Consider the following 20,707-nt stretch of genomic DNA (forward strand, 5'->3'; position numbering starts at 1 on the left):
ACAGGCCTATTCTGGACTCCCCCATCTTAGTGCTGCCAAAGATTTTCCTCCAACCTGCTACATCTTGCATACCACACACAATACAATAGCAAAATACAGTACTGCGGATGCTGGAAATCTGAAATAACAACAGAAAATGCTGGAAATACTCAGCAGGCCAGGCAGCATCCATGGAGAGAGAAACAGAATTAACGTTTCTTGTTGTACATCCTGGAAGATTTAAAGTAAATACAAAGGTAAAGGAATATAAAATAACACTAATCACAGCCACTCATTTATGGTTTTCACAGAAAAATGGACAGTTGCAGTAAAAAATCCCACAATACTATTGAATAAATATTGATTTTGACACATTCATTCAGTCATCATAAATCAGTGGCCTTGATAATATGTTATGCATTTCAAGGCATAACAACCCTGTTGTTAAAAAACAGTATAATGTCTGACTAACTGTGAGCAACATCATGGAGACCCATGTTCCAACTAAGCTGCACGCATGCACAGCCACACGGCAATTGGGAAGGTACCGCGCAGGCCGCTCACAAGCTGTTCCCTGTATGAGACCGCGCGAGCGGCCGCGCAGCAAATTTAAAGATACCACGCATAAGAAACAATTTAGAGGCAACATTGATGGGGACCGCTAGTATTATAAAAGTAGTACATCTAGCATGTATTGTGTCCTCAGGAAAAGTATAAAGAAACAAAGAAGTTCTTCAGGGATGCAAAATACCTAAGCGGGAATGTTTACAATCTCTTAATTGGCCTTTTGTATGAACCTTTAGTTTACATGACAACAATTAGGGCTAGAAATTCCGTTGCGCCCCGTTTGGGGCAATAACTTTTAAAATCTGAGAAAATTATCGCCAGGCAATAATCCTTTTTTGATCCCAGGAACTTCAGCTTTAATGCTCCAAGAGGGAAGTGGAGCGCTAAATCTAGCGCTAACCTCTTCTCTTAGGGCGCTAAAGTGTGCAAGAGGGGCGGTAGCAGCAGAGCACTGAAGAATGTGCAGTGCAGTGCTATGGGCATCAGAGGCTCCTTCCCTCGCTTAAAGGGAAGGGCCAATGATGGTTTGTAACATTCTTCTTCTTAGATCAGTGGGGCATGGGGACCTGCGCAACTTCCATTACAGCCCCAATCACACTCAGATAGTGGAGGGCTTAGGCTGTGAAGGAATAAGCCATAATTCAGAAAAATACACCATAATATGAACAGAATTCTGATATTATTAATACATGATATACTGGGTTTAAAAATCTAAAGCCTCGGAGACACAGGCTGCAAACAGAAATACAGGCTTCTGAGATAAAGATCAGTTCCTGGGACTAGGGACAGGGTCACTGGCAAGGCTTGGAAGCTAAGCAGAGCCAGGCCTGGTTAGTACCTGGAGGGGTGACCATCAGGGAAGACCAGGTGCAGAAGGTCACGGAAGGAGCCCCGAGAAGGGGCGATTGGTGAGAAGGTCACGGAAGGAGCCCCGCGAGGGGCGGCTGGTGAGCAGGCCCGGGCGTTGGGCTGAAGATTGTCGGACAGGAGGAATGGTGGAAATGGAATGGCGGCGCGCACAGACACAGCGGCTTTGCTTCTCCCAGGATGGTGCTATTTATGTTTAATGTTAATGTTATTTGTACTGGACTCATGGGAGCTTGCAAGATCACATTTCATTGTACAATGACAATAAAGTTGAATTATTATTATTAGTTGTTTAACAAAGTTGTAAACATACAAGCTTTGAAATGGGAATTAGTTAAATATACTAAAACAATTACCCTATTGAAATGGCAGTTTGGCGCTTCCAAAAGGTCTGGAGTTTGCAACCAACACAATGAAAAGACCCAGTTTAAGGTGTTATAAGCTAACACTCAGGGAAACAGAAAATTAAAAAACCACGTGCCTTTGAAAAGATGACATCAAGTAAAAGAAACACCTGCTGGTCAAATAGTTTTTATGTTAAACTTGGAAGACAGGAAACATAAGATTAAAAATATGCAACCAATTGAGATAGCTAGAAAAGAAGTAAAACACTCAGTCAAAGTGTCTTTAATTTATACATTGTAAATATGATACCAACAAGAACACTTTGAAGATATGACTTCAATACATACACCAAGCAATTACATTGTGTTTGTATTGAACTTGGAGCAGTAAGGAGACTCAACATCTGCTAAAACCAGTAAAGCCAATATTAAGAATTGAATGGAAAATCTTCGGTAAGAATGGCATCAAACAGAAGCCATTGCTTTCATATTGTTTTTATGATAGTTTTTGGAACACCTAAAGGACACAATTATGCATGCAATAGTTGAATTGACAGTAAGATAGAAAGCATTCAACAGAGGTATCAATAAAGACAATTAGCTTACATCAGCAAAGAACTTCAAAGGGTATAAAAGATAGACCTTTTCAAACAGAAAGTCAGAAGTCGCTGAACGGGTCAAGCGTTTCTCAACTTTACGGGCACCATCTAAGTTTTTAACATTGAGTCTTGGGGATCAAACGGTACTATAATTTGATTTTGGTGGATGTTCTGGATTTAGAGATAAGTAAGAAATGTAGAAATGTAACGAAGTAAAGATTTGAGAATAAGGATCTCGGAGAAGAAATGTAAGCTATTTGTATTTTGAATTGTTAATGTTGCGACAGACTCAACAGCTGTTAAATGAATGTCGGCTCTTAAATAAAACTGTATTTTTAGAAATAACAACAGAAAATGCTGGAAAAACTCAGCAGGCCAGGCAACATCCGTGGAGAGAAATTAGAGTCAACATTTCGGGTCAAAACCCTTTGGCCTAAAAATTCAGTATCGCCACGTTTGGGGCGCTACAGCCGGGCGTTCGCTAAATTTAGTGCCCGGCGCAACTTAGCGCCACCTTTGCCGAAATTGAGTTGCATCGCCCCAAGAGGTTGCTGCTGCGCTAAAACAGGTGATGCACGACTATCATAAGGCGCTAAGCCGGCGAGCCGAGGCGCTAACACCGAGGGCGGGCGCAGCGCAGGTGCGGCGAGTTGCTGATTGAAGGCAGACTCGCTGGCGCCGGTCAGCTCTTAAAGGGGGAGGGTGGACTTGTTTGGCTGCCACGCCCTGCACACTGCAGCCCTGAAGCAAGGCCTGACCATTGCTGGATCATCATTTCTACACCCAGGACCATGCAGAAGGCTAGGGAGCGAGCGGAGCGCTTCAGCGAGGGTGCCCTGAGGCTACTGGTTGGCACAGTAGAGCGCAGGCGACCTGTCCTCTTCTCTGACAGTGGGAGGAGGCCGCTTCCCAGCGAATACCGGAAAGCCTGGAGGGAGGTGGCAAACAGGGTGACCACCAACAGCATGGTTGCCAGGACTCCACTTCAATGCAGGAAAAAGTTCAACGACCTCACTTGGGTTGTCAGGGTGAGTACCCTTTCCACTATCCTGTTCACCCCTGCATGTGCACCTCAGTTTCTGGCCAAAGGGACCTGAAAGCCCCAATGCCCAGCCCTCATCCAAGAGCTGTGGGACTCTCATGAAAACCACTTGCACATTCAGCACTTTACACAGTGTCAGGGCTATTCCACCATGGGAGGCAGTGCAGGCAAGATGAGGGCTTGACACTGTCAGGGCTATTCCATCATGGGAGGCAGTGCAAGCAAGATCAGGGCTTGACACTGTACTTAGAGGCCGTCCTTTCTCTTGCAGGGCAAGCTGGCCCACAATCGCAGACAGCAGCGACGGACCGGGCGAGGCCATCCTGACCTCAAAGAGCTCAGCGACCTGGAGCAGCGTGTGGAGCGCATTATGGCAGGCCAGCTGATTGGCCCTGTCGCCAGTGGAGATGCCGACCCTGTTCTGGACAGCAATGGTAAAGTCATCACCTTTTTGACCTCTCTCTTTCCACTTGTGCCTCACACCAGCATCCTTTGCCACTATCGAACCAATGCAGTGCATAGCAGCACTCATGCCTCCCTCGCTGCCGCCCTGTCCTCACTCTAAAGCAACTCTTGTGCCTCCCTGCTTTCAGATGCTGATTCGCCAAGTGAGGAGGCGGGTCCTCAAGCTGCCACTGTCAGTGATTCTGAATTCGAGGAGGAGGAAGAGGAAGCCGGCCCATCAGTGCCACCCTCAGCCGAGGCAGCCATGGCCATGATGGGGACACGTCTTCCCTGGAGGGGAGCAGGGGGGAAGGGTCTGAGGAGAGTGAAGCTCCAGGGCCCAGCGGGCTGCAGCAACGCGGGAGGGGTGGGGAAGCTCGGCGGCCTTCTCCCCGGAGGGTGAGTGCGACCTCCAGTCCTGCTACGGTGAGCTCAGAGGAGGTGCGGCTCCTTAGTGAAATGGGCGCCCAGGCTGAGCGCAGGCACACTGAGCTCATGGCTGCAGTGGCAAGGATGCCTGATTCCATAGAGTCACTGGCAAGGAGTGCTCAGGAATTCGGGGCAGCACAGGCTAGGAGTCAGCAGGACTTCGCTTCATCACAAGCGGCTTCCAGCCAAGTGCTCAGTCGTGCCGTGCATTCACTGGCTGGTCTGATGCAGACACAGATCAGGGCCACACGGGCACTAACTGCTGCCACCCTCACTGGATCGGCCAGGCATCGCCGGGGCCCTCGCCGCGCCACAGCAGTCTGTGCTTCAGCAGATTGCTGCGCATGCTGCAGTGCTGGCCCGTGCGAGTGCCAGTGTATCAACCGACCAGGGAGTGCCTGTGCTCTGTCAGGTTGGCAGCATTCCTGCAGCCAACACTGTCACTCCTCCACTGCAGCTGCCACCACCTGTAGGACAGACTGCTGCCGCCCAAGCAGAGTTGGAACAGTCAGCAGCCGGGCCCTCCAGGCCCAGAGCTGGTCCAGGCCGTCCCCCAAGGGCATCTGGCGTCTCACCATCTGACCCTCAGCAGCCTTCCCCCAGCCTTGCTGCAGCCACTGGGGTCCCATTGAGGAGCTGCTGCAGGGCGGGAAGGGGCCATTCGCGGAAGCGAGGCGGATCACCCTCAAAGGGGAAAAAGTAGAAGGTGTGGCCAAATGTTGTGTTTATATATGAAGGCCGAGAATGTTTTTTTTTTATATATGAAGGCCAAGACTGTTGTGTTTGTTTTTTTATATGAAGGCCGAGGATCATGGTCATTTTTGTTTAAATGTTTTTTTCATTTTCTGAAGGTTGTGAGAGCCAGTTATGTCTCTGACTGTTTTTTGGGGGGTTTATCTGAATTAGTTTGTCATGCGGGAAGGGCACAGAGTTTGCACAGTAAAAAAATTTCTTTTATCACATTGTCCATGTTTGCACTTTGAACGATTTGTTGCCTTGACTGGCTGAGGGCTTGCGGAGCGGCTCCATTCATGTTCTTTCATTGGCACAAGCCATTCCCTGAGAGGGGGCCTAGAACCGAGTTGCAATAAGCCGCCGACGGACGGCCCTTGCACTTTCTGCCTCCCTCCCGTCTTGGTGCTCCTCCTCCTCCTCTGGTGGTCCTCCAATGTCTGCTGGCAGTGGCTGAGTCCTGAGGATAGCCAGGTTGTGCAGCATGCAGCACACGACAACGAAATGGGAGACTCACTCAGGTGAATACTGTAGGGCTCCTCCGGAACGGTCCAGACAGCGGAACCGTTGCTTGAGCATGCCGATTGTGTGCTCAATGATGTTCCTGGTAGCTTGATGGCCGTCATTGTATCGCTCTTCAGCAGGGGTGCTGGGCGCACGGAGCAGGGTCATCAGCCAGGTGCACAAAGGATAGCCTTTGTCCCCGAGAAGCCATCCTCGTGGGTGAGCCTGGGCTTCGAAAATGTCTGCCACAGAAGTCTGGCGCAGGATGAAGGCATCGTGGCTGCTGCCTGGAAAGTGGGCATTGACAGCTAATATGAGCTGCCTGTGGTCACACACCAACTGGACGTTGAGCGAATGGTAGCCCTTCCGGTTGCGGTAATCCTCGGCATTCTCTAGAGGTGCCCGCAAAGCCACATGCGTGCAGTCAATGGCGCCCTGGACCATGGGGAAGCCCGCTATTCCTCCAAATCGCATTGCACGCTCTTGCTGCTTGTCCAGGGTCATGGGGAAGGAGATGTACTGACGTCTCCTTCTGAAAAGGGCATTGGTCACCTGGCGGATGCAGCAATGTACCGCGAACTGGGAGATGTTGGCAATGAACCCAGTAGCGGATTGGAAGGAGCCGGTGGCATAGAAGTTGAGAGCCACCGTCACCTTCACTCCCACCGACAGAGACGTCCTGCTCCTCAGCTGTGGCTGCAGATCTCTGCGAAGCAGGTGGCAGATCTCAGTGACCACCTCCCTTCTGAATCGCAGCCTCCGAACACACTGCTCCTCAGACATGTTCAGATATGAGAACTGCTGCCGGTATACCCTGGGTGGGTAAGGCCTCCTGTGCCGACGCCTATTGGCCCTTCTCCGTCTGGCCATGACTGGCACTCTCTCACGGCGTCTCTGAGCCCTTTGAATGCAATGCAGTAAGCCAACGTTTCCACCCATTGCAGCCCCCATTATATGTGGCGACTCAAGGCTATGGCACTGAAAGTTAAATCCAAGTGCAAAGCTCTGGCCTGAAGCCAGAAGTACCTGTGCGAGCGCTGAGTCAAAGCAGAAAGCTCTCTCCCTTTGTCTCTCTCCAAATATCCGTCTCTCACAGAAGGATTGCCACAAAATGGCTGCCACTTATAATGCAGGAGGAGTCCCCTTTAAATAGCACCCCCCGCGCCCCGCAGCGACTGGGAACCGTTCCCCTCTACCAGTCGCTGGGGGCGCCAGGCGCACAGAAGGGCGGCGCCACTGAAGTTCCGGTTCGGGGCGCACCAAGGGCGTTGCACCATGAAATGACGTCAGGATCTGCGCGCGCAGCTGAGCAGGCGCTGCAGTTTTGCGCCGCCGTTAAATCTTGAGTGAAGTTTGCGAGAGGCGCAGATCGCGCCGCGCCCGGGCGCTAGCCGCTTAGCACCCCACTTCTCCTCCTCCTAAGGCACTAGCGGCTGGCGCTAACAACTGAATTTCTAGGCCAAAATTAGACTTTGTAGCCTTAAATGGACACACAGTTACACTTTACACAGTATCATATTCTTCATCTTACAAAACAGCACATCCTCGCACTTACCGCAAGTAACGCCATGGAAGATTTGCTAGGCGTGTGAGAAACTGCCACAGAAACATTTTTTCTACAATGTGACTGGTATTTTGGTATCCTGTTTGACCTCAGCTGAGCTTCAAACTCCATATTCTATTCATCACCAACAATGCCTATTTACACCTCCATAACATCACCCTCCTCTCTGCACCATCACTGAAACCCTCATCCACACCTTTGCCATCTCATGACACAACTTTTCCAAAGCTCACCTCAATTACCTCTCGAGCTCCACTATAACTAGACACCAAATTTTCAAAAACTCTGTTGTTCTCATCTTATCCCATACAAAGTCCTGCTAAGCTTTTCCTCCTGTCCTTGATGATGTCTGCTGGCTCTCCATTCCCCAACTTATTAATTTCAAAATCATCATGCTTGTATACAAGTGCCTCCATGGCTTCACCTCACCCTACTTCTGCAAACTCTTAACCCCTACATCTCAGCTCACAGCTTCCATTCTTCCTACTCTGCTGCATATGCCCCCACCAAACCCACACTCCGCAAAAGGAAAATCTGTTTTAAACATCCCTAACAAAAATAACTTTTATACAAAAGCCGACTTTTAAGACTTTTAGGGGGAAAAATTCGGTTGGTTTGCGCCTCCCATTAGCGCATTAAGAGGGCGCTAATGGGGCGCAAAGCAACTAGCGCCCGTGCACGCCGATGTTTGCGCCGCTCACGAAATTGACTAGACATTTTGCGGCAGCGCTAAATACTACCGCCACGATCTCCTGCGCCCGCAGGTCGTGACGTCAGTCGAACGTGCAACGCCCCGGACTGGATATTGAGTGGCGCCCCCCGTCTTACCGCCTGCCGCTAGCAACGACAGGTTGAGGGGAGCGTTTTGCAGTCGGGAAGGGACTGGGGGAGCGCTATTTAAAGACGACCGCTTCCTGCCTTTTTTTGTCTGCAAAATTTTTTCACCACGCATTCTGAATGAGAGAGAGACTGCAGGAGATATTCAAAGCTGTGTTGAGGAATTTTGGGTACTGAGCAGCACTTTGCAGGTTCTTTTTTATTTGATCTTCCTTGCATCGATTTAGAAGAGACTATGGGGGCTGCACTCTGAGCTCTTTCCCTGGGGCTCTCCATTGTTCTTTCCAACAGATTTGATGTACAGGTCTCTCCAGGCCTAGATTCAAGGCTGCAATGAGCAGGGTGTGGATGGAGAGCAAGATCAACCCAATCCCCTTTAAGAACTGGCCGGCGACAGTGTGTCTGTGTTCCATTGCTGACATCACATGAGCTTCGCCAGCGCTCTGAGGTAGCGCCTCGCTCCTCGGCCTTAAGACAGGTGCGCAGCGCCTGATTTAGCAATCCAATCACCTCCAGGGGCGATAAAAGCCAAGTTTGCAGTCGGAGGCGATAATTAGCGCCAGGCGCTAAACTTTGCGCCCGGCCGATAATCGCACCCCAAACGGGGCAATACTGATTTCTCCCCCTTAGTCTTATGTTTATTTCTGTTAAGTTAGTTAATAGTCTATTAAATAGAGGCATGGCAGGGCACCTCAGTCCCGTTGAATGCACATCTTGTGCCATGTGGGAACTCCAGGATGCTTCCAGTGTCCCGGACGACCACATGTGCAGGAAGTGTTATCAGCTGGAGGAGCTCAAGCTCCAGGTTTTGGAACTTGAGCAGCAGCTGGCATCACTGAAGTGCATCCGTGAGGCTGAGAGCTACGTGGACAGCACGTTCTAGGAGCTGGTCAACCCGCAGCGTAACAGTGCGCAGGCAGAGGGAATGGGTGACCGCCAGACTGACAAGGAGGACCAGGCAGGTAGTGTAGAGTCCCCTGAGCGTATCTCACTCTCAAACTGGTACGGTGAAGGTGATGGTTCCTCTGGGAAGTACAGCCAGAGCGAAGTCCACGGCACCACGGGTGGCTCAGCTGTACAGGGTGGGGGGCGAAGGAGGAAGATTGGGAAAGCAATAGTGATCGGGGATTCAATAGTTAGGGGAACAGACAGGCGTTTCTGCGGCTGCAGACATGACTCCAAGATGGTATGTTGCCTCCCTGGTACCAGGTTCAAGGGCGTCACCTAGCAGCTGCAGGACATTCTGAGGGGGGGGGGGGGGGGGTTGGGGAAGGTGAATAGCCAGAGGTCGTGGTCCATATCAACGACATAGGTAGAAAGAGGGATGAGGTCCTACAGGCAGATTTTAGGGAGCTAGGAAAGAGATTAAAAAGCAGGACCTCAAAAGGTAGTAATCTCCAGATTACTCCTGGTGTCAATGAGCTACTGAAATAAAGCAGATGAATGTGTGGCTGGAGAGATGATGCAGGAGGGAGGGCTTTAGATTCCTGGGACATTGGGGCCGGTTCTGGGGTAGGTTAGACCTGTACAGGCCGGAAGGATGACGAAAAAGATAAAGAGTAAGACAAAGCAGAAAAAGGGGGCGTATGACAGATGTCAGGTTGAGAATACAATTGAGAACCAGGCTGAATATAGAAAGTTCAGAGGGGAAGTGAAAAAGAAAATAAGAGGGGCAAAGAGAGAGTATGAGAATAGACTGGCAGCTAACATAAAAGGGAATCCAAACATCTTCTATAGGCATATACATAGTAAACGGGTAGTAACAGGAGGGGTGGGGCCGAATAGGGACCAAAAAAGAGACCTACGCATGGAGGCAGAGTGCATGGCTGAGTACCTTGCATCTGTCTTTACCAAGGAAGAAGATGCTGCCAAAGTCATAGTGAAAGAGGAGGTAGTTGAGATACTGGATTGGATAAAAAAAATTGATAAAGAGGAAGTACTGGAAAGGATGGCTGTACTTAAAGTAGATAAGTCAACAGGACCAAATGGGATGCATCCTAGGATGCTGAGGGAAGTAAAGGTGGAAATTGCGGAGGTACTGGCCGTAATCTTCCAATCCTCCTTAGATACGGGGTGCTGCCAGAGGACTGGAGAATTGCAAATGTTACACCCTTGTTCAAAAAAGAGTGCAAGGATAAACCCAGCAACTACAAGCCAGTCAGTTTAACATGGTGTACATGGACTTCCAAAAGGCATTTGATAAAGTGCCACATAATAGGCTTGCCAGCAAAGTTGAAGCCCGTGGAATAAAAGGGACAGTGGCAGCATGGATACGAAACAGAGAGTAGTGGTGAATGGTTGTTTTTCAGACTGGAGGAAGGTGTTCCCCAGAAGTCGGTACCAGGACCACTGCTTTTCTTGATATATATTCATGATTTGGATTTGGGTGTACAGGGCACTATTGCAAAATGTGCAAATGACACAAAACCTGGAAATATAGTGAACAGTGAGGAGAATAGTGATAGACTTCAAGGAGGACATAGACAGGCTGGCGGAAACGTGGCAGCTAAAATTTAACGCAGAAAAGTGCGAAGAGATACATTTTGATAGGAAGAACGAGGAGGGGCAATATAAACTAAAGGGTACAATTCTAAAGGGGGTGCATGAACAGAGAGACCTGGGGGTATATGTGCACAAACCATTGAAGGTGGCAGGGCAGGTTGAGAAAGCGGTTGCAAAAGCATACAGGATTTTATTTTTTTAATTCGTTCATGGGATGTGGGCATCGCTGGCAAGGCCAGCATTTATTGCCCATCCCTAATTGCCCTTGAGAAGGTGGTGGTGAGCCGCCTTCTTGAACCACTGCAGTCTGTGTGATGAACAGTGCTGTTAGGTAGGGAGTTCCAGGATTTTGACCCAACGACGATGAAGGATCGGCGATATACTTCTAAGTAAGGATGGTGTGTGACTTGGAGGGGAACTTGGAGGTGGTGGTGTTCCAGTGCGCCTGCTGCACGTGTCCTTCTAGGAGGAAGAGGTCACGGGTTTCGGAGGTGCTGCCGTTGCTGTACTGCATCTTGTAGATGGTACACACAGCAGCCACGGTACGCCAATTGTGGAGGGATTGAATGCGGTGGCACAATTTAGGAGTGTGATGGAATACTCTCCACTTGCAGCTCCAACAACACTCAAGAAGCTCGACACCATCCAGGACAAAGCAGCCATCTTGATTGGCACTCCATCCACCACCTTAAACATTCAATCCCTCCACGATCGGTGTACCTTGGCTGCAGTGTGTACCATCTACAAGATGCAATGCAGCAATGGTGAATACCTAGCCTCTGACCTGCTCTTGTTGCCACAGTATTTATGTGGCTGGTCCAGTTAAGTTTCTGGTCAATGGTGACCCCCAGGATATTGATGGTAGGAGTTTCGGCGATGGTAATGCCGTTGAATGTCAAGGGGCGGTAGTTAGACTCTCACTTGTTGGAGATAGTCATTGCCTGGCAAATGTGTGGCGCGAATGTTACCTGCCACTTATCAGCCCAAGCCTGAACGTCGTCCAGGTCTTGTTGCATGCGGGCATGGACTGCTTCATTATCTGAGGAGTTGTGAATGGCACTGAACTCTGCAGTCATCAGCGAACATCTCCATTTGTGACCTTATGTTGGAGGGAAGGTCATTGATGAAGCAGTTGAAGATGGTTGGGCCTAGGACACTGCCCTGAGGAACTCCTACAGCGATGTTCTGGGGCTGTGATGATTGACCTTCAACCACCACAACTATTTTCCTTTGTGCTAGGTATGACTCCAGCCAGTGGAGAGTTTTCCCCCCGATTCCCATTGACTTCAGTTTTACTAGGGCTCCTGGATGCCACACTCGGTCAAATGCTGCCTTGATGTCAAGGGCAGTCACTCTCACCTCACCTCTGGAATTCAGCTCCTTTGTCTATGTTTGGATCAAGGCTGTAATGAGGTCGGGAGCGGAGTGGTCTTGGTGGAATCCAAACTGGGTATCAGTGGGCAGGTTATTGGTGAGTAAGTGCCGCTTGATAGCACTGTCGATGACACCTTTCATCACTTTGCTGATGATTGAGAGTAGACTGATGGGGCGGTAATTGGCCGGATTGGATTTGTCCTGCTTTTTGTGGACAGGACATACCTGGGCAGTTTTCCACATTGTCGGGTAGATGCCAGTGTTGTAGCTGTACTGGAACAGCTTGGCTAGAGGCGTGGCTAGTCCTAGAGCACAAGTCTTCAGCACAACATTGTCGGGGACCACAACCTTTGCTGTATCCAGTGGGCTCAGCCGTTCAAAAAGGGGTGCATATGGGAGCCTGGGCTTCATAAATAGAGGCATAGAGTATAAAAGCAGGGAAGTTATGATGAACCTTTATAAAACGCTGGTTTGGCCTCAACTGGAGTACTGTGTCCAATTCTGGGTACCGCACTTTAGGAAGGATGTGAAGGCATAGCGAGGGTGCAGAAAAGATTTACAAGAATGGTTCCAGGGATGAGGGACTTCAGTTACGTGGATAGACTGGAGAAGCTGGGGTTGTTCTCCTTAGAGCAGAGAAGGTTGAGAGATTTGATAGAGGTGTTCAAAATCATGAGGGGTCTTGACAGAGTAGATCAAGAGAAACTGTTCCCATTGGTGGAAGGGTGGAGAACCAGAGGACACAGATTTAAGGTGATTGGCAGAAGAACCAAAGGCGGCATGAGGAAAAACGTTTTTACGCAGGGCTACGGGGAAGGTGCAGGGGAGTGCTCTTGCAGAGAGCCGGCATGGGTTCAACGGGCCGAATGGCCTCCTTCTGTGCTGTAACCATTCTATGATTCCATGAAAATGCAAGTAGGAATATGGAGGAACATTTTTAACCAAGGACAAATCTGGGGTTGCTATTCGACCAGCGGAACCAACCAGCACTGACTTGAAATAAGACCTCATTCAACTGCAACAAGTGGCACGCATGATGAAGTAATCCCACTAAACTTTGAACCAACCATGACATAGAGAAAAGCCATGCTTGAAGGAACCAATCATTGAGATGTGCATGTGAGATCCACGAGAGAAGTCTGAACACAAAGAATATAAGAACTAACACAATACCTAGTTTTTTTTACTGCAGTCGGCCAGGACAAACGTGTCCTGGTCTAATGGGAAGAAGACGTCTAAACATTCAACAGACTCCAAGTGATCGGCGATTTGGCAACCGGGCACTTGAAGACTCCAGGACAGGTTAAGTTGGGTTCTTATTTAAGCTGTGTGTTAGTGGTTAAATAAAAGATCTCAGAGATAGTGGGGGCAATTTTCTCACTGGAGGCGAGATGGAGGCGGGTTTCAGTTTGGGTGGGTTTGAAACCCGCCTCCACTAATAGTTTACAAAAAATTGCGATTTTCCCATGATTGGCCACTTGATTTCAGAGGTGTGGGATGCCCTTGGTCAATTAGTGTTTTGGGATTGAAACTCGCCTCTGCTGACATCATTTTCCAGTCTGATTTTATGGCTTCTTGCTGCCTTGGCTCATTCCACAGGATTTCTGCCTATGCTGCACCACCTGCAACATATTCTGAGAAACCACTATGTCCAATTCCAAGGCAAGGGCCTACCCGAGGCTCTCGGATGAGGCGCGGCAAATGTTGGTTGAGGGGTGACAGCTAGCAGGGAGGTGCTCTTCCACTCATCTGGGAGGAAGAGGCCTCCCAAAGAAACCAAGGCTGTGTGGGTACAGCTGGCAAGGGATATAACCTCTCGATCGGGAGAATGTTTCTGTGTATTGATGAAATGCCATCCCTGTTGGAAAGCATTAAAATGATCTGATGCCAAAATGTTGGCGTTATGGAACCTGTTCTTTCACCTTAGGCAGCTCCACATTGCAGGCACTGCCACACTTGTCAAGTTGGTGGCCTGAGTGAAAGGAGGCCAGAGTCATGTCCATTGTCAATGATGTCTTAGGATGGAGGCAAGGACATGTGCCAACTTGGGCAACCTATGCAAATCTGGTCATCATAAGTTCATCCCTTGCATCCCGGGCAGCCATGTGCTTGCGTGCTGCCGCTGGTCGTTACACCGGCGCTCTGACCTCCTCCTGCTCCTCCTCCTCCTCCTCAGCCTCTTCCTCCTCATCTGAGGAGAGCTGGAACTGAGCCATTTGCTCCTCAGGAAGCTGCAAGCCACGATGCTGTGAGATGTTGTGCAGTGCACGGCAGACCACGACCAGTCTGGAGACCCTGTATGGTGTATACTGCAGGGCTCCACCTGATCGGTCAAGGCAACGGAAGCGCATCTTCAACAACTCAATGGTTTGCTCAATGATGGACCTGGTTGAAGTGTGGCTGGCGTTGTAGTACTCTTCAGCCTCGTTAGCTGGCCTCCTGATTGGCGTCATTAGCCACTTCTTCAGGGGGTAGCCTTTGTCACCAAGGAGCCATCCACTAAGTTGGTTTGGCGGATTGAAAAGCGGAGGAACACTAGAGTGCCGCAAGATGAAAGAGTCATGGCAACTACCACAGAACTTGGCGCAAACCTGCAAGAACTCCTTCTTGTGGTTACACTCCAGCTGTACATTGAGGGAGTGGAAGCCCTTTCGGTTGACAAAGATAGCTGGGTTGTGATAGGGTGCCCTAAGGGGCACATGTGTGCAGTCTATGACGCCCTGCACCATTGGCATGCCTGCCATATTTGCAAAGCCAACCGAACAGGCGGTTATACTTGCTTGATCCCTTGAGAACTGGATGTAATTGTGGGTCTTAGCAAAAAGGGCATCGGTAACCTGCATGATGCAACTGTGGGCAGCCGACTGGGAGATGCCGCTGATGTCTGCTGATGATCCCTGGAAGGAGCCTGAGGCAAAGAAGTTGAGTGCGGTGGTGACTTTGACAGCCACTGGTAAGGGGTATCCACCCATTCCTCTGGGCACCAGGTCCTGCTGCAGCAGGCCGCAGATCTCTTGGACAACCTCTCGCGAAAGTCTCAGCCTCCTTTGGCGCTGCGGCTCACTCATGTTGAGGTAGCTCATCCTTTGTCTGTAAACCCTCTGTCAGGGGTATCTCCTGTGGCAAGATGCCTCGATGCACTGGCGCCTTCTGCCCTGTGCAGCATCAGGTGGCTGAGCAGGAGGTTGGGGCTCCTGCTGCTGTTGCTGCTGAACTGCCTGGTTCTGCTGCTGCCGTGAATGCTCCTCTTCCTCATCTGAAGTCCATGGAGATAGAAAACGAATGGTTCCCATGCTGCTTGCAGATGCCTCTGTTGGGGAAGCGCTCATTGCAAGCAGGGAGAGGGTCTTCCAAGGAGGTCCCACAGTTGACAGATTCTAGTTGCAGCACCTCCGATTTTGGAAGGCCTTCTAAAAGTGCTCAAAGACCTTTTAAAGTAAAGTTCTGGCACCTGCAAGTAATCCTTGATGAAATAAATGATGTATTGTTGGACCTGCAGCTGTGAGGAGACCACCCACGAGTAGGTTTACCTGGCGTGGTTTAGGAGGGTCGTGGAACACGCCGAAATGCTCGAAAAATCACGAGGGCCTCTCAAAATAGGCTTAGAGAGGCCCTTAATGAGCATTTAATGATGTTAACTAGCGCCATGGCCAGCTGGAGGCGGGACCGTTTCTCGACCTCCAAAACCGGCACTGGCAAAATCCCACGGAGGCGGGTTCCAAACCCGCCCTCATTGATTCTGATTTTCCCGCCTTTAACGTCAGAAAATCGCCCACAGTGTATCTGTGTGTGTTTTCAAGTGGATTCAGGTCTATGAACCCCACTAACACCTAACGTGGGAGGTGTAAAAGTCATAAATAATTCCTACACCCCACACACCTTTCTACCATCACTGTCTAGAATTTGGCTGCACATAGTGACACCACCCCCAGCCAGAATGGAGATGATTGGTTAATTCCATCGAACACACCTGGAGACTGCTAGAAGTGAGTGGGATTGATTTTACGCACATAATTTGTATGTAACTATCCACTCACTGCATTTTTCTAGATAAATAATCAATTTGTATTATGCAACTAGCCTCCACTCACTGCATTTTGCTGCAGAAATCATCCTGCTTTTATTAGGAAACGTTGCTGCAGTTTCAGTCATGAGCTCTGTTTGTTGTGGTTCGTAGAGTCTCTTTTTAAATAGGCCCTGTAGCCTGCTTGCTGTAACACACTGTTTAAGCAGACTCTGTTTATGAGTAAATAGACTTTGTTTGCTGTGAGTACCGCCATAAGTCCCATGCCGCCTCCAATTCATTGGCTGACAGTGGTGTCAATAGACACCTTGCTAGAATTCTCATCCCAAAGTTCTCTACCTTGCTACATCCCACCCCACCTTAAAAAGCATCTTCAATCTACACACTGACTCTAAAAATTACTTCCGTAGCTCATCTCCTAACACATGCTTGATGTTAGTCAACCCTTTTGTCAAGCACCTTCGAACATTTTGCTAAATTAAAGGCTATAATGTAAATGATAGTTGTTGAATAACTAACCAGAAATAACACTACAGTGATGATTCAGGGATGCAATTAGTTCCTGACACTGGGATCTCATTAGTTGAAGGGACAATCACTGAGATATGACTAGCCATGGTTCTGAAATGTGATTTCTGTTTCCACAATCTGATTATCAAAGGGACTTTAAAACCCAATAGCATAACATTCACACGGGCATAAGACTTTTAATGATATATATATTATTTTTTAACTTATTTTTCTTTTAACATAGTTTGATATATTACAGTAAGATTTCCTTAGAGAGAGAAGATTCATACCTGTGGATACTTGACACTTAACGCTCCAAAAGCAATACCAGCCATGCAGACTATTACAGTGTATGGAAGCTTTATTCTCTTTAGCAGAGTTCTGGTCACAGCTGCAAAATAAAGCCCATCAAGTGTGTTTTCAATTTTCATAACACAAGAGTTAAATAAATAAAAATACATCAAGTCTGTGCCAAAATCAATTCAAATCAGATCCGGGTTTAATTGTTCTAGCCATTTCACAATCAAGACTATCAAGTTAAATATTAAGATGTATTTAAAGGAGAAGCTAAAAAGAAAAAAAAAACTTATATCAAATAAACCTCTTTTGGATATTTGTGTTTGCCAACCATTATTGCCTACAAAATGTAGAACCTTCTGAGTTTTATGTCTTAGATCTTGTTGCTAATGGAGCAATCTTCCTTTTTCAAGATTCATTCTCAACACTGCGTTGTGCCAAGGTATCTCACCACGGTGCGGATAAAGAAACAGAAGATTGGCTGGTGAAGATGTTACGCAGTTCATTACAATTGTGCAGTACCAAGCATGCAGTGGTACAAATGTTTACTGCAGGACCAGCTGCACTGGAAAGTACAAAGTCTTAGATTTGATTTTCTTTAAATCTTCTGAAGGAACATTGAAGATCGTTGAAATTAGGCCTATTGTCCTCACGGTGTGACAAACATCTTAAACATAGTGAAGGCTACGATGTTTAAAACTCTTGGGAATGGATGCGGTCAACATCCCACTGATTACAATGGTGACAAATTGCATAGTTGTGGAAAAATTAACTGACACTTTGAATCATACTGGGACCTTTTATACATAAGCAGAGAGGCATTCCAACATCAAAACAAAGTCACTGCAGGGTATTCTTTACCACATGCCTTCCAGGAACATTTTGAAGATTGGCTCAGTTCCAATGATAGGATGATGAATGAATAATAACAACTTATGGATTATGTTGTGACACTATAGTAGAAAAACATCCCAAGGCATTTCAAAGAGGCGTATTCAGACAAAAACTGAGCTCTTAGACGGGGTGATCAAAATCTTGGTCAAAGAGGTGGCTTTTAAGGAGGGCTTTAATGGAAAAGAGGGAGATGGAGAGGCGAAGAGGTTTAGGAAGGGTATTCTACAGCATGGGGCCGAGACAGCTGAAAGTACATACAGCAATGGCAGGAGGAGATGCACAGAAGGCCAAGTCCAAAATTTAAATCAAATTACATATTTTCCAATAATTACATTTATCCATTGAATTGTCTTTTGTGTCTTTCAATGTTTTCATTAAAGTTTTTACTGTACTTGAAGGCCTCAGCCTCTTCCAAAAGCCTCAACATGGACGATATGTTTGCCCAGAGCTGTGGGCTAAATTTGCACTGTGCAGTCTGGGTATATGCAATGTACCTAATTTTCCAGCTACACTGATAGAATATTTTTCTTTAGCTTCTAGAACTTTCTGCTCAGTACCTTTTCTTCAACTAATTTTGAAAAAGAGGATAAATTTCAGAAGATACAAGGTAAAATTTATATTGGTTGTTCTTTGTTAAGAGTGTGTGTGTGTGATAGAGGGAAATTACAATGTTCTGATTATACACTTTTAGCTTTTGTTCTGTGTTCTATAAACTTCAGAAAGTATATTAAGCAGGGAGTGAGAGATATGCTGGGGTTAGAGAAAGAGAAGGGAAGGGAGAGGGGTTAATTTTCCAAGAAAGTTGAATTTTGAAGCCATTACTTATTTCACCTGTGTTTGCACTGTCAAAACTGCTCACTACGCCAGCATCATCCTGGAATACAAAGATAACCCCTGGCTTCTTTTCTCCACTACGGTCTCCTTAAGCCCCTCTTCCTTGCTACCTCTACCCTCAATTTCAAAAACAAGTGCAAGGAGCTAATGGACTTCTTTGTCACTAAGATTTAAGACCATCTGTTCAACTACCTTTGCTACGTCCCTCCTTTCACCATGCCCACCATGAAACTCCCCCAAGGGGAGTTTTGATTTTGATATTGTACTTCTGATTTCCGAGTCCAAATAATTTATTTAAATGATGAATAACAGTGATCCCAACACCAATCCCTATAGAACACCACTTCCAACCTTCCACCAGTCTGAGTAACTACCTTTAACCCCTACTCACTGTTATGTTTTGCAGCCAGTTTGCTATCCATTCTACTTGTCCCCTGACCTTAGTCATGAGTCTACTAGGTACTTTATCAAAGGTCACAACCACTGCATTACCATTGTCTACACTTTGTTACTTCTTCAAAGAATTCAATAAGGTTAGCCAAGCATGACATTCCCTTTTGAAATCTATGCTGACTATTCTCTTATTATATTTTTGGCTTCTAGGTGTTTTTCTATTACACCTTTGAGTAAAGATTCCAGTATCTTTCCTACTAGGCTAACTGGTCTATAGTCCCCTGGATTTGTTCAACTTCCTTTGTAAATATAGGAATAACATTAGCTGTCCACCAGTCCTCTGGCAATGTTCCCTTTTCTATTGACTTTTCATTTAGTGGCCTTTCCTCATGTACTGTCCCCCTCTCTTTTCAAAACTGCCATCGTCACCACCCTCTTCAAAATTGAATATACTTGAACCCTCTGTCCTTGCAAACGACCACCCAAGCTCCAACCTCCCTTTCCTCTATAAAGTTTTGAACATGTTGTAGCTTCTCAAACATACCCATCTTTTTCGCAACTCCATGTTTGAAGCTCTCCAATCAGGTTTATGCTCTTGCCACAGCACTGCAACATTAAAAATTACATCCACTGTGACTGCGACCATGGTACACTATCCCACCTCATCCTTCGTGACCTCTCCACAGCCTTTGACACGGTAAAGCACACCATCTTCCTACAAAATCTCTCCTCCGTTGTCTAGCTGCGTGAGACAGACCTCACTTATCCACTCTTACCTATCCAATCAAAGCCAGAGCATCTCCAGCAATGGCAATCTTCCCCCACACAGTTACCATCTACATATTAACCCTCCACGACATCATTTAAAGACATCAGGTTCCACATATACACCAACGAAACCCAGGTCTACCACTCTCGACCCCTCCACTGCCTCAATATTGTCAGCCTTCTTGAGTGACATCCAGCCTTAGATGAGCCACAATTTCTTCCAGTTAAACACTGAAGCCAGCGTTTTCAACCCCTGCCATAAACTCCATACCCTCGCCTCCGATTCTAGCTGCATCCCTGGGCACTGGCTCAGGTTGAACCAGACTGCTCGCAATCTGAGTCATATCTGACCCCAAGCTGGGCTTCCAACCAGATCCTGCTGCAGCACTCCCCCACTGGCGGGGAGGTGTAATTACAGCAGGACATGTTTACATGGGCAATTTACGTTACAATCAGAAATTTATATTGCCCCATTATTTCAATGCTAACTGCGGTCTTTACATTATTTTTGAGACTTTACCTCCGAACAGAAAGGTTCCAAAGATGAAGGGAATGACTTGGGGCAGACCTTCGCCCATGATTCGAAAGGTGGATCTTCTGAAATGCAAGTACGTCCCCAATGTGCTCTTTTCAGATGCTACAAAATCGAAGCTGGTGGTATTCATCAGGTCGCCGCCTTCACTGGCAGTGTGCCACGGCAGGCCCCGCGTTACGTTGGGCAACACGCCCATCATTCGCACCGTTTTAATGGCTCCCCGTCCGACAGTTCGGCAACAACCACGCGCTCCGAATGCCCCACACGTTTGAACGGGCGAGACAACTGCGCATGCGGCTTGGGAAGCCAACGCGCGCCAGTCTCTTTGTCACGTGATCTCGAACCGCGCATGCGGCTTCACCAGAGGCGCCTCCTGCTGTGTACCTGTGCTGTTCTACCTTTCTGAGTGTCTGTCAGTGGTGCTCTGCTTCTGTCGCTGTGTGTTTCTGTGCGCGTCTCCCCCCTGCCTCTGTTTGTAAGGTTCACTCTCTGGTTCCCTAAGTTGTCTGTGATTCTCTCTTTCAGTCCCCTTATTACAACAACAACAACTTGTATTTATAAGGCGCCTTTAACTCGTAAAATGTCCCAAGGCGCTTCACAGGAGCGTTATCAAACAAAATTTAACACCGAGCCACATACGGAGATATCAGGGCAAATGGCCAAAAACT

At 47.7% G+C, this 20,707-nt stretch overlaps 1 protein-coding gene across 1 annotated transcript in view; it reads right to left on the minus strand.

Moving 5' to 3' along the window:
* LOC147106682 (sperm-specific sodium:proton exchanger-like) overlaps positions 1 to 20,385 on the minus strand; it is a 504,645-nt gene extending 484,260 nt beyond the window's left edge. The window contains exons 1-2 of the mRNA XM_086008503.1: positions 20,025 to 20,385; positions 16,609 to 16,709 (exon numbers count right to left, since the gene is read on the minus strand). Of these exons, the coding sequence (XP_085864629.1) occupies positions 16,609 to 16,709; positions 20,025 to 20,238 (315 nt within the window). The 5' untranslated portion in view covers positions 20,239 to 20,385. The remainder of the gene's footprint in view (positions 1 to 16,608; positions 16,710 to 20,024) is intronic.
* Between the last annotated feature and the right edge of the window lie 322 nt (positions 20,386 to 20,707).

The sequence above is a fragment of the Somniosus microcephalus genome, chromosome 15, assembly GCF_052327205.1.
Source record: "Somniosus microcephalus isolate GS21.2 chromosome 15, FLI_Smic_1.0, whole genome shotgun sequence".
Lineage (NCBI taxonomy): Eukaryota > Metazoa > Chordata > Chondrichthyes > Squaliformes > Somniosidae > Somniosus > Somniosus microcephalus.